Source organism: Lampetra fluviatilis, chromosome 30 (assembly GCF_964198595.1).
Source record: "Lampetra fluviatilis chromosome 30, kcLamFluv1.1, whole genome shotgun sequence".
NCBI classification, from domain to species: domain Eukaryota; kingdom Metazoa; phylum Chordata; class Hyperoartia; order Petromyzontiformes; family Petromyzontidae; genus Lampetra; species Lampetra fluviatilis.
In genome coordinates this window covers 3,367,187-3,381,158 of record NC_136304.1, presented here as the reverse complement: position 1 = coordinate 3,381,158, position 13,972 = coordinate 3,367,187, and the positions used below count along the sequence as shown (strand labels likewise).

General features: G+C 43.3%; 1 protein-coding gene across 3 annotated transcripts in view; it reads left to right on the top strand.

The window, feature by feature from the left end:
• Window positions 1-13,972, top strand: part of LOC144943137 (apoptosis-stimulating of p53 protein 1-like) — a 50,851-nt gene that overhangs the window by 16,951 nt on the left and 19,928 nt on the right. For 2 of the 3 annotated variants that reach the window (XM_078870340.1, XM_078870339.1), the window contains exons 6-10: window positions 5,592-5,763; window positions 6,754-6,953; window positions 9,293-9,427; window positions 10,741-10,909; window positions 13,095-13,238. In XM_078870340.1, the coding sequence (XP_078726466.1) occupies window positions 5,592-5,763; window positions 6,754-6,953; window positions 9,293-9,427; window positions 10,741-10,909; window positions 13,095-13,238 (820 nt within the window). Of the gene's footprint in view, window positions 1-1,265; window positions 1,524-5,591; window positions 5,764-6,753; window positions 6,954-9,292; window positions 9,428-10,740; window positions 10,910-13,094; window positions 13,239-13,972 lie in introns of those variants that run through there. The other variant, XM_078870341.1, reaches the window with a different exon arrangement.

Genomic DNA, 13,972 nt, shown 5'->3' with positions numbered 1-13,972 from the left:
TAAATGGAAGCATTCCTAACTGCGGAACAGCTTGAGCAAGATTTTCCGGGCGGTGGACATGGATTTATTTATTTTATTCCGTGTTACGCAAGTTAAACCCTGAATTTGGTTGCTCCAATGTAAGTCACCTTCGAAAAAGATGTTCTCAAAAAAATGTTGAAAAACTTCCTGCATTTTACAAGTTCATAAAAGAGCAACTTATTGCTGTGAATGCATAAGAATATTTCAGTCACTGCAGCTTATGTGGCATATTCTTCAGTAGACAAAACGTTATTTTGAAGAGTCTGGTGAATTCCTGAGTTGGGGAAAAATCAGCTTTTGTGTTATAAACACTTGGCCTTGAGTCTATTCAGCCCCATTTTTTCCCAGCACTCCCCGAGACAACAAAGAGTTGTTTTATTTTGACTTTATCATTCCTGCAAGTTTTGGCAGGCTCTGTATTTTGGCCAACTACATGTAACAACATAAAAAATATATATCTATTTATTGCATTTGCTTTATGTTTGCATGGGTTCTGTGTACATACTGTCCGTATACATGTATAATTTTTTACATGTTATATATGGTCAATGACTCACTAAATTGTCGATCTTGTCAGACCTCGGTAGCTAAGTTGGGTTGAGTCTCTGCATAGGACTTGGACGGGTGACCCCACCCTGTTGTATCTCCACAGCCTTTAACAATAGGCTGTGGGAATGTCACGTGGTGGGCAGTGCAGCAAAATCAACTGTTGTACGATGCTTCTATGCTCCCACATTCATGCTTCCCGCATTCTCCAACTTGATCCTGACGAGCGTTGAGAAGGATGGTCAAAAACAACCTCCACGACCCGCATGGCTTGGTCCTCATTCAGCAGTGGATTTATACATTAAATATACTTGGTTCAAGTATTTTATGTTTGTGTCTAAGCGTTTGTTCTACACGCTGCCTTGCCAATGTTTTGAAATAAATGCCCACGTTTCGTAAGACCAAGCACCTGGAGTTGCGTGTAAGTGCTTGGCGAGTAGCTACGTTTATTTCTGTGCAGGATCGTCTGGCTTATCTTCCGTTCCTCCATCCAGTGTTTACCAATGTGAGCCACATAGCTTTTCCATCCTGACGGGGCAAGACACACGCCAGGGCAGGCGGCACCCTCCATGTAGGGGAGTGATTTGTTTAGCGGGGCTCGGGCGTGGTGCATCTATGACGCATTGGGAGGGGGGGCGGGCAGGGGCAGACCCTGCCCCTCTGCAAGTGTCTACTCGCGACAAAGTGTTCCGCTCTTTTGCCAAGTTTCACATCTGCCCACAAGGAACGCTCGCCCGTCGTCGGGTCGGATCGCTTGGGCGTCGAGTTGTGAGTTCTGGTCACTCGCCGTCGGTTTGACAGCCCTCGGACCCACCTGGCCACGTCCTGGACGTTTTTTGCTGCCTACGCAGCGTGAAGCGCTAGGTTTATGTGGCGACGAAAATAGTTGTGCAAGCCTTGCGGCGGCTCCGACCGTGATGCGCGCAATGGATAATGCGTCCGATTCCGATTTGAAGGTAATTCCTCCACTGTCTTTCGAAGGGTATGTTGAGCACGACGTATCGATAAGTCTGACCTATAAAGTTTGAACATGTGCTGTGACTTACACGATTTATTGCACTGATTTTTGTTATGTATTAAGTTTTAAACTTAAAAAAAAATTGGCCATGTGGGCTTGTTACTATGCCAGACGTCCTGTTAAGTACCGTACAATACATGTGTAAAAAAAAAGTAAAACTCTGTTGGGCGGGGGCCGGCTTTTGTAAATCCGATCGTTTGTCCCAGAAAGTGTGAACAAGTTACCTTGATGTTGTTCAGATATTTTCCAGTGATTCTTTTCCACTGGAAAATATCTGAATGTGTACACACAGATGCCTGAAGCGGCAACATACAAGTGTGTTTGTTCACCACATTAGCTCGGCCATTACTGCCCTGTAGCCTGGAGACACCCGCTGCCCCCCCCCCCCGCTCGACGCTATTGAGCTGCCCGTATGGTGGGGAGAGAGAGAGTAAGAGAGTGCAAGCCAGGGGATGCGGATTGATCGGTGCCGCGGGCATGGTCTGACATTCTGTGCAGAGAAAGGGTTGTTTGTGGCATATAAACAATTGGTGCAAACCCCCCCAACTTAATTTCCAGCCCCCTCGCCAGAAGTTCGGTTGGGGGGGGGGATGCAGTTCTACGAGGCCACCAGTCCATGCCGGTGCCGTGCTCAATTGAGATCCCGCGTTGATGCTTTCTCTCTTCGCAAAATTTTGCCGTGCGCCCATATCTGCTTTTGCTTGTGTCCTACTTAGCACCCATCTCTGAAGTATATGCTAAGTGCTTTTCCCCTTATATTGCGTCCTTTTCTTGATTATTGCACTTTTTTTCCCCCCAATCCACAAGTGGAACAGCCAGAAATGTTGCCTTAATCGATCCCCTTGGCTGTTGGCCACTTGGCCTGCCATGGCCCCGCTTGAGGCCAGAAATTCCACAGGGCAGAGCATGCGTTTTTGTTGCCGTGATAAAAGCGAGGCGCCATAGGGTGTGCGATGTAGAGGGCACTGCCAGTTGTGGCAGACGATGCGGTGTGCTGAGGAGCGGCGGCTGATGGTGCACGACTGTGAGCAGGGAACTCTAGTTTACTGGCTTTCCATCGACATTACTCGTCAGCAGGTAACTTACATCCAAACCTGCTCACCCCTCGCCTCCCAGTGACTAAAATGTATGGAGATGTGTGCTTTCTTTCAATGTGTAGCTGACCAGTGTTTAACGTAGACTGTCATGTAACCAGATGTACAACATGATACCAAGGCATGTATCTGTGGTGTTCTGTTTTATGATAATGCCGGGATTTTTTAAACATTCTCATAAGCCTGTGGTTTAGCGCACAGCGCAATGAACCCAGCGACCCGAGTTTGTTTCCCAGCCACTCCTAACATTGGTGGTGATATCTGAACCGGTCCTGGCCCCCACCCCCTTTACCAACCCGAATTGAAAAGTGTGCTAAAGTGTGGTCAAACGTCTCATGACAGACATGGAATGGGGAGGAATTCAGCAGTGGGTTGACAAAAGATGTCAAATGAAGGTGTGTGATGCGACTGCACTGTCAAAGTGTATTTTGTTGGCAGACTTTAACGTTTTTAGGCCTACTCGTTTATTTTAATCCTATTATTTTAGCATTTAGGACAATCGGCTGTCATTTCATGCGGGCTTAGGAACTCAAAGCTCCTAACGGGGTCCCTGCCCAGGCGTGTTTTGTTTTAAATGTGGCCATTTGCCCACTGACTACACAATTCTGGTGAAAGATTAGGGTTCGGGGGTTTGAATTGGTCTTTGGAAACATTGCTCTTTGGTTCTTTCGATAAAGTCACGTATAAAGATAAAATAATAAATTAAATACTAGCATACGATGTTTCGATTGCAACACAAGCAATCATCATCAGGTATAAATGAAATAGAAACACAAATCTAGTATACTTAGAAATGTATTGTAATACAACAGAGAGTCGGATAACATAACAGTCAACACCCTACCTGGTTGATTACGTTCTTCCTGAGAATGCTAAATTTGAGAGAGAGATAAAACACAGAACCAGAGACATTTAGACAGACATCTAAGCAGACAGATATCACAGAGATACATAGAGAGAGAACAAACATAGGCCTCTGTGTCGTGACTTTACCGAAAGAACCAAAGAGTATTTCCTGCAGTCACGAAAGCTCCAAATTAAGTTTGGAAACATTGCCTTGCATAGCCTACTCTGCCCGTCTCCAGGGGACCGTCGAAGGATTGTATGTATGTTGAACTTCTTCCGCACAGTACGTAACCAACGGTGCTAATCGGAGATTCGGGGAAGCTCGGCCTTAAACGAGTTCCTGGTGCAGTGTGTAAACATCAGCACTGGGGAGATAAAGGCAGCTGGACGTGGCGTTGGCCGCCCACCCACCCTCATGGTGCTGGGGTTACCTTCATTGGTGCTTGCTGACAGCACTTTTCTCAACTATCTGTTTAAAGCTATACGGGGAGTCATCTTCTTGGTTCTTTCGGTAAAGTCACGTAGAAGGGAAGTCATACAATAATAAAAATAAAAATATTATATAATAAAATAAAATTAATTTTATTATAATTTTATTATATAATAAAATAAAATTAATTTTATTATGTTTATTTTTATTATTTTATTACTTCCCTTCTACGTGACTTTATATAATAAAATAAAATTAATTTTATTATGTTTTATTTTTATTATTTTATTACTTCCCTTCTACGTGACTTTATCGAAAGAACCAAGAAGATGAATCCCTGCAGTCACGAAAGCTTTAAATCAAATTTATACGGGGAGTCTTTGTTAGACCAGTATCTGAATAGCTTTATTGACACCGGACAAAAGTTTGGGGTGCGTGTTACTTCCCGGAGCGTCTTATGATCCGGGGAATATGGTAAAAGTATGTGGTTATAGGTCGCAATGGCAATTGAGTCAACTCTTTGTAGTGTGATGTATTTCTCGCTCTCTTTAATGCAGATTTTCTATTCTTAACTGTAATGAGAAAATACAGCAACGCCTCTGTGCATGTGTGTGCAATAATTGTAATGGTGAAAAAGGCAGGACTGTCGCCTGACCTCATATAGCAGAAAATGTTCTTTTCTAAATCTGCTTTAATAACCTCATTATACTCTGATGTAACCATTTGCCTTTGCTCCAGTTTCAGATACGTTTTAATTCTATTTAAAAAGAAAACCTAATTTTCCCCACCTATGTGTGTGTTTTCAAATAATTTCCCAGCTCAATTTATTCATTAAAAAAAACAAGACAAACTGATAATGTAATGTTCAACAGTGGGTTTCCAGGTTGTTATTGGTTTGAATGTTTTATCTCCAAAGTGAAATTGAAAGTAGCTTCATAGCTTCTGGATTCTATTGGTTTTGAATTTGGTCTCGTGAAATATAATGTGACTGAATATTTGTCAAAAAACTTCTGCATCCAGGCAGTTTTAAATTTTTTTGGGGGATAAATTCTTATGCAAAATTTAAGTCAAATGATGAGTGGAACAAGTTTGTAATGGATTAAGAAGATTTATTTATACTCAAATATGTGTATTTATATGTAAATATACAAAAAGTAAACTAGTGCAATGTAAATGTTATTTTTTCAAATAATTTACCCGTGGTTACAACATCACTTGAAGTGTGTTTAAAATTTCGATTAAAAAAGGCTCGTTTCATCTACAAACAGGAACACGTTGATTAAACAAGCGAGTCCTTTACATCATGTGGCCAATGTTCCTGGCCAGTGAGATAAGGCTGGAAGGAGGATTGCGGCTCAGTGTGCTGTCATTGTCGGCTCCATAAAGACAATTGTTGGTGTCGGGACAATGGAAATCATTATTATAAAACAAACGGTTGTTCCCCCCCTCCACTTCACTATGAACCCGGTGCCCAAAGTTTGATTCTTAGCCACGGGTTGTATTTGAATATTAACCAGCCAACACTGACCAGCGTGGCAATCGACCGACACAACATGGGGGGGGGGGGGGCGGGAGTCCTTCATCCAGCAGTGGATTGAGCAAAGCGGTCTCCCCCCCATATCTGGTGCGATTGCAGGAGCAGCGTGTGCAGCACATGAGGCAGCAGCAGGGGCAGCAGGCAGGCCTCGGTGAAGCGGAGAAGCTGCAACGTCTGCGCGAGCGCGTCGAGAGCCAGGAGGCCAAGATCAGGAAGATCCGTGCCATGAGAGGCCAGGTGGACCAGCCCAAGCTGCTCAACAATAATCTCTGTGAGTTGTGCTTGTTCATTATGCCTCATCATGTATGCATCAAGTTGGAAAACTATTTGTTTTTTTTGTGTTTTGTTTCTTCTCCTTTCTCCACACCTCCCGATTTAAGTGCGGTTGGCTACGGATGGTGCGAAAGAAGTTCAATATCCTTGCATATATACACGGTCTTCATATAAGTTAGAGAGAGATGCACAATGTTCATTTATTATCTGGTTAGAACCCGATGACCAAATCGGAAATGCTCTGATTCACCAGAAATGCTTTGATTTCATCAGATCTCAGAAGCTAACCATTGTTGATTTCAGATAGTGCTTGGATGAGTGATCTCCGTGCATAAAACAGGTGTCTTATGCTACATGGAGGGCAGCAGAGGGCAGTGCAACAAAATCTATTCTGCTCCAACCATACTTGGGTTTAAATAAGTACAGCAAAACTTCGGATTCTAACGTGTGATCAATAAAAGTGCAGAAAGCATCATTTGAAAAATGAATACTACGTTTTTCCATATGAAATAATGTAATTCTCAAAGTATTAAACACAATAAAACATTTTATGTGTTGGCAGTATAATGTCATGTGCCATGTTGGTTTGTTGACAACATTTATTTTTCCTTTAAAGTAAAAGAAAAACTGATTTGGAAATAGTATATTAACACAAACAAACTTACCACCCCCTTCGCTCTCATAACATTGCTTTATAGCATAAAGGTATTTAATAGTCTGTTTTTGGGTAGTTGTCCACCTTTCATAGTCGAAAAACTACAAAAAATATTGACCGACTTGCATTTTGCACGATATTCAGCTACAAACGAGTCAGTCATTCTGACAATGGTGCCAAGTTGACATCATCACGTTTGCATAGCACCATTCATCAATACGCCAGTCAACTCCATCTTGCTATCAACTCCCACGTCTCCCCCTTCACCATCGTCCCTTTTTCTCCCACCCGCCGCGCGTCCCCCGTGTCGCCCCCGTGCCTCTGCCCCAGCAGTGTCGGAGCTGACTGTGATGAACAGTTTTCTGACGGAGAAGCAGCGGGAGCTGTCGGTGGCGGTGACGCGCGTGGAGGAGCTCACGCAGCAGCTGGAGGACTTGCGCAAGGGCAAGTCCAACGGCTTCTGCCACGCGAACCTCGGCAAGCAGCTGGCCTCGGCGGTGCTTGACCTTGACCGTCTCTACCGCGAGCTGCAGGTGGGGCGAGCCTTCTCGTGCCTCCGCCTTTGCATTCGGCTTTGATGGTCATTTTTACTTTATTTTTCTTTCCTTTATTTTTTTTTCCTTCATCTTTCTGTCTTGTTTGTCATTCCCTTCTTCCTTAGTTATGATTTCCTTCCTTACTTTCTTTCCTCCTCCTTTCTTGCTTTCCTTCTAAGCCAAAAGTCTCACTGTATGCTTGGGGTCAATTGCTCGGAAATGTCTGTTTTCATGTGCTTCTGGTCCGTTCTTCTTTTCTCGTCACGTCTACCATCCCGCTTTTCTCGTTCAACCTTATTTTTCCAGCTCGCCCTCAGTCTCCCTCTACTCTTTCTGCATTGTTACCCTCCAAATTGCATCTTATCTTCACGACACATGCCTACCCTCACTTGTCTTCGCGTGAATATTCGCAATCCGAGGCTAAAACTGTTTCATTCTGCATCCTTTCCCTTTTTCATTCTGCATCCTTTCCCTTCATTCACGGCTTCATGCAATTTGTGCTGTCAGCATCCATGTCATGAAACCGTGTCCATTTGGAGCTCTCGCAGAGCAGGGCATTACCCCGTGTCACAGAATTGTCTGCTATGGAGAATTATTCCTCGAATGGCAGTCCAACTGGTGTTTTCCATTTTCAGAGCTGGAATTTTGACCAATAAAATTAGGGGTGCAGGGGCGGTTTACAGAAATTTTCTAACCAGGTTGAGATCTTTAACTTGCAGCACTTGAACATTCAGTTAAATCTTGGGTGGATGCCCTTATTCCAACCCAGGATCGTAGTGGTGCTGGCTCATTGCTCTAACGCCAGGGCCACTGTAGCACACGGATATTTAATATTGAGATCAATTAAACATTTTTTTTTTTACAGCTGCGAGAGTATGTTAAGTTGATGCACGTCTAGGACAATAGTGTGCAAGTGATAGTGAATACTTGGTTCTGTGTATTATATGCATTGATTTCGTATGATGCTTTACTTGTATTATGTGATTGTCATGTGACATTTGTGAAATTTAACATACATTCATAATTCAAGGATGATGTACAGAAGGTGATGTGTACATGTAGGCAATTATAGGAGGTAAAATAAGTGCGTTGATTGCTAAAATTTAACTTTTAACAAAGGAGGGTTACAAGCATCGTGGGGGGGGGGATGGGTTATCCAGAGAATAGAGATTGATGTCCTAATTAGAGGGAAGTCAGTTATTGATGAAGCCAAGAATGGTTTTAAGAGATGAGGCTGGAGGTGGGAATGGTAGACTATGGCTTGAACGACCACTGGGGCAAAACCAATGAAGGTTGCTTTGTACAAGTTGATCCGCTGGTGATCTGGGAGACTGTTGAGTGATCTGGGGATTTGGGTATCATGTCATAACCACTGAATAACTTCTTGAGCACCAAGATATTTTCAAATAAATCCTACATTATAGGATAGTCTGTACTCCGTTTTGAGGAAGTAGCTATTAATATAGTTGTCTGACCGACAACGATGCAGCAATAATGCAACCTTGCAATATAACCAATTGGACACTTATTTTGTAATCATCATTTGATAACAGCTGGATTAACATGGTGCATTGTCACCAATAAAGTTTTTGTTCTATCTCTGAAGACAATCTTCAGTCGAAAATTGTTGATGTTGTTTTACAAAGAGTTGTGGTTTGGCCGATGGAACCGTCTGTCCCTTGAGCATGTGTACACGAGCCCAATACACTCTTGGCAAGAATAGGACATTTTGTGCAGCTGTCAACCAAAATAACTCCCCACACAAACTATGTAGTCTTCTCTCAAACAAGACAGGGCCTCCTTTTAAGCAAGCTGTGTTCGTCTTAATGAGGCTATGCTGTTTTGAGGATCTACATTTGAAGTGTGGAAATGAAGGGGGTAGGGGGCCCCCTTGTGTATACATAATTGGTTCTTTACTTCCTGTGCCATGCGGTGGAAATTGTAACTTGCTTGGCAAGCCGTGTTGATTTCCTGAATGTATACGTAAAGGATCATTATGTGGTCCTAATAATGCGAACACATTTTATTTTCCGTTTCCCGTAAATTATATTGTATAGCTTCACATGTTGGTGGATGATTACCTGTTTTTTATTATTATTATAAGAGCTATCCTAATACGTAAACATGTCATTTCGCTTGGCCAAGCAGTTCACACTGGTGTCTACGTAAAAGAAAACACTGGAATTATATTTTCATTCAGCCCCCTGGGCAATTCTCATTACAATTCTTGAATGTTGCATATAGAAGTTTCGGTTAATAGGAAGTCACCACAGTTTCCGAACTGCAGGTGCAGTGCACCGTGGCTTTGCTAAGGTGCGTCACCCTTTGTCCTGCAGACGAGGAACCGTCTACAGCAGGAGCAGAACCAGAGGCAGCAGCACCGGCGCAATGGTGCAACGGCCGAGATGGAGCGACGGATCAACGAGCTTCGGGAGCAGATGTTGAAGAAGAAGCTGGGCACCGGGGGCACGGTGAGCTCCCAGGTCTCCCTTGCAAGTTTTATAATGTGTGTGTGTGCACGAGTTGGACTTTTTTCGCGTCGTACGTAGCCAACCGTGCTAATCGGAGGTGCGATTATTCACTTTCAGCTTGCACGTACCATTCATCGGTATCAAATTCTGTATCGGAGATCGACGGCTAACGTGTGTGTGTGCCAGCACTTCCTCTCGGCGCGAGCTTTCGTGATGTTCCTCCCCATGCTGGGCTGGGCTCACACCTCGATGGCATCGCATCATGTTAACTGCGTTAAACGGCAATGAATTGATGTAGTTCATTGTTTTTACTGCTGGTAGAGCAATGATCGTGTTTTTCACATCGAGCTGTTCACTTGCGTTATGAGTGGTCTGACTGAAAATGGTCTGGTGGCACCTGGATGTTGATACATTTTTATTTTTGTGGTGGCGCTTGTACAGTACATTGATATTTAAACGCTCGTGAATTATCTTCACAATGCAGTAAATCATAACTTTTTCCCCGCTTACTTTTATAGCTGTGGATCATCGGTGTGTGTAAGGGCAGGAAGTGGAGCTTTCATTTTGCATGCCCTTCGTAAGTTTGTAAATGTCGGATTGACCGAGCAGCTCCACTGTGGCGGTGTTCATCACAACCAACGTTAACCCGCCGTCCTTCCTGCTCGCTTGTGAAAATAAACGATCGCTCGGCAATCTTGGCAGCAGTAAACCTCTTGTGCGCTGTTGTCGTGACCAAATCACATGCGCACGATAAAGAACCATGACTGCTTTTAATGAGGGCCAGCTTGTAAAAAGAAGCTATTTGCACATTGATGAAGGCATCGTGTTGTATTTTTTTTTACATTGTGTTCAAGTACATAAATACAAATGTTGGGTGTGTGAACCTTCGCACGTAATAATATATTGTTTGTGAAGAAAGTTTAGTGTATTTTACGTCCGCACATTTTTACTTGCTTTCACATCTTATCAAAAAGGCATGCAGAAGAAAAAAAACACGTTAAAATTGGAACTTGTGGAAGGTTGTGGATTGATTTCATACAGGGTTGGGCCGAATTAGTTTTTTGGCTGATCAATCCCAGAATCAATTCAAGGCCTAAGCGTGAACATAACCATATATTGGAATCAATTGCACCCATCACTGCTTGAAACGATCGACTATCCATGTGGTTTTGCATCGGTCTCCGTTTATTGTGGCAATAAAGCACAACCTATTGGCATCTTGTCAAATAGCGTTGCCTGTGTTGAGCCCTCACGTGTGTAACATCAAGCTAGATTGTTTTCACTGTTATTATTTTGATCGTTTATGACTGTAGGATTCTATCGCGCCATCTCCGGAACGGAGCAGAATCCCCAATGCCGTGTCCGGCCGCGTGGCGGCAGTAGGGCCCTTCATTACAAACCTGGGCCCCCCCGATGGCACCACGGCCTTCAGGACCCCCGGGAGCGAGGCATACGGCCTCCCCACAACTGCCGCGCGAGAGGGTGAGTGACAGGGTTTGCCCGCGCTGCAATCGCACAGCCCAGCTGCTCTTGTTATTACGTGTGAGTTGGTGGTGAAGAGTGGGGACCGTTCAGGCTAACATTATTGCCCACAAACATTTTCAGGACGGGTGAGCAGTGTGATTGAGTTTAGCTTCAAAGTAACATGCACAGCTAACAGCTGTGACGGATTCATGCCTATGTCAGACTGCTCTAAACAGATTGACGCGGTTTGTTAAAATCAGATCTGTACACTCTGAAATTATATTTTGTTATTTGCAATGTTATTCTTTCTACATGTAACTGCCACCCATTAAATACCACGCTCCTCACGTAGACTAACAATCATCTACAGTAACATATGTTCGTATGATATAATCATATATGATATGCTGACACCAGCAGAGTCCTTACTTATTTGGATATACAGCAATCAACAACGATAGGCATCATCAGTAATACATAACCAGCACACAATACATTCCACAAACAATATATTTGTGAATATACCGGTCTTTCCACTACGTACAGTGCAAAGTAATTGGTTTAAACAGGTAGCGTTGCATTTATGCTGTTGGTACGCGCAAAGAGGATGGAAACTGACTTTATTAGCACACTGCAGTATTATAATGTTGAGCAGTACTGAGTGCGTAAGCCTGTATGTGGTTTTGCCCTTGCACAGGGGTCACACGTTATGATTTAAAGCCTAAAGGATTTTGGGCCGAATCGGACCTGGATTTTGCGAACATGAGTACAAAGCAAGGCCAACCACTTTTTGGGGCCACAGAGAGTATGTTTTATCCTTCATAGAAATTCCGCGATGCTTTCCTTTGCCTTGTTTTCCCAAAACAATTTTGCACGTTAAAAAAAATTGCAGGAATAATTAAAGCATGATCATATTCTAGATTTGAAGCTTTCGTGACTGCAAGGATTCCATACTCTTTGTTTTTTTCGGTAAAGTCACGTAGGTAAAAAAGAAAACATAAATTAAATCACGACGTTTTGGAGGCAACACAAGCTTCCGTCTTCAGGTGAAACCCTCATTGCAAAATTGCTGTATCAAGTATTTGATGTATCAATACGTATCAAGTACTTGATATAGCATTTTTACTGTGACGGTTTCACCTGAAGACGGAAGCTTGTGTTTGTTTAACCTACGTGACTTTACCGAAAAAACCAAAGAGTATGCTTGATCATATTCCTTGAAATTGTATTTCTCTCTCTTGATTGATTCATGATGATTTCTGTCATTAACATATTTCTATTAATATTGGCTGTAAACTTTTGCCTAGCTGGCTGCTAATATATCAATCGTTAGAACATTGATCTTGCATGTTTGCATTCCTGTATATGAAAATTACACTCTACAATCTGCAGCTGGGCATTTGCATTATATCTTGCATTTTTGAGCTTCCTATATACTGCTGCTTTTTCTAGAAGTAGATTTTTTTTAACTGCATAGTTGTTTGCATTTCAAATTGCTTGTAACAATATACTGTCCGGGTTCATTTATAATTAGCATTATTGTTGCTGATCCCCCCCCCCCCAACTGCACTCTCACCTCTTCCTGTCATGAGATGCTTTGGAATAAGACGAAATGCAGTTTAATTGCTTCACAGTATTCATTTGATTTGTGTAATGCAAGCAGTCGAAATCAAGGGAATATATCAAAGATTCGTAAGTGATAAAAAACAAAGTCAGCCGGTATAAAAAAAAACATGCCGTCACAGAGTCGTTTTTAACACGTTGGTTTATTTATGTAGTTCACCGAGTTATGATAGCTTTTTGTAGGTTTTAAATAATCCTTTTTTACACATTTGGGATATGCCGGTTGTCATTGTGGAGTACAATTCATTTACTTATTTACTGTAATGTTTTTACATGAAAGCTTTGGTATTTTATGTTAGATTTAGAACACAATTACGAAATATCAGTGGTCAAATAACACAAACCTCTATTTTAGGTTCCTACTATTTCTACCTAACAATCTAATTCATCACCCATGACCGCTTGCTGTTTACCAATGCAATCCGGGAGACATAGCATCCGCCTCCCCCTTCCCTCCTCTGCACCCCTCACCCCACCACCACCCCCCCCCTCCAGCGTAGCGGGTGATAATAATTACAGATGACCCTTCACATGGTTGCGTGCACTCGTGCATCATCGTGCGCTCTCTTGTGTTGCGCAGCGAGCGAGGGGGCCCGGCTGGGTGGCAGCCAAACCCAGTCCTCCACGCTGAGCCGCGCGACGCTCAGCTCCGCCGACTGGAAGGAGTCGAGTCTCGACGTCCCGCTCGCAAACCAAGGCAGGGCAACGTCTCCCGGCAGCCACGGTGAACCACGCGGCACTGTGCCGCCAGACGCATAGCGGGCACGGTGGTGTACGTCGCGTCTGCAATGCCGAGATGCATAGTTGAGGCTAAGACGTAACGATACATCGATTCAAATTGATTGTTACGCTCGATAAGTGCATTGAGTCATGCGGATGCGAACTACTAATTTGTAATTAGTATCTGTAGTTGTGTGTGAAGACCGATGTTCAACTTTCTTTTTGATGCTTTCATGCTCCCATTGCTTGCTGTGATGATAACTGATGATGATGATGTTGTTTCTGGGAGTGGTGTGGCAGCAGTTAGTGCACTGCGCTATGAACACCTCAACCCAGTTATATTATTGCTGGCTATGGTTAACATTAGCGACGAGTGATATCTGAAGCAATCTTGCCTGCCCCCACCACTTCACCAACCCACCCTGACCAGTTTTGGGAAAGTATGGTGTACCGTGCTAATCGGAGATGCGGGGGAAGGACAGCAAACTAAACACAAACAGCAGTTGGAAAGAAATTAGTTTTCTCTATTTTAGGGCAGGCCTTTATAGTCTTGCACCCTCCATCCCATTTGATCCCACTACCCCCATCGCTTTATCTCAAGAGCTCACTCCATTGTTGGAATCTTGAGCCATAACTTTGACTCCCTTGCCAGTGTTTTTATAAGTGACGCCATTAACTGCTGAAGTTTAATGTCATGCACACGACGAATTATAACGTAACTGGCGGTATAGAAAAATT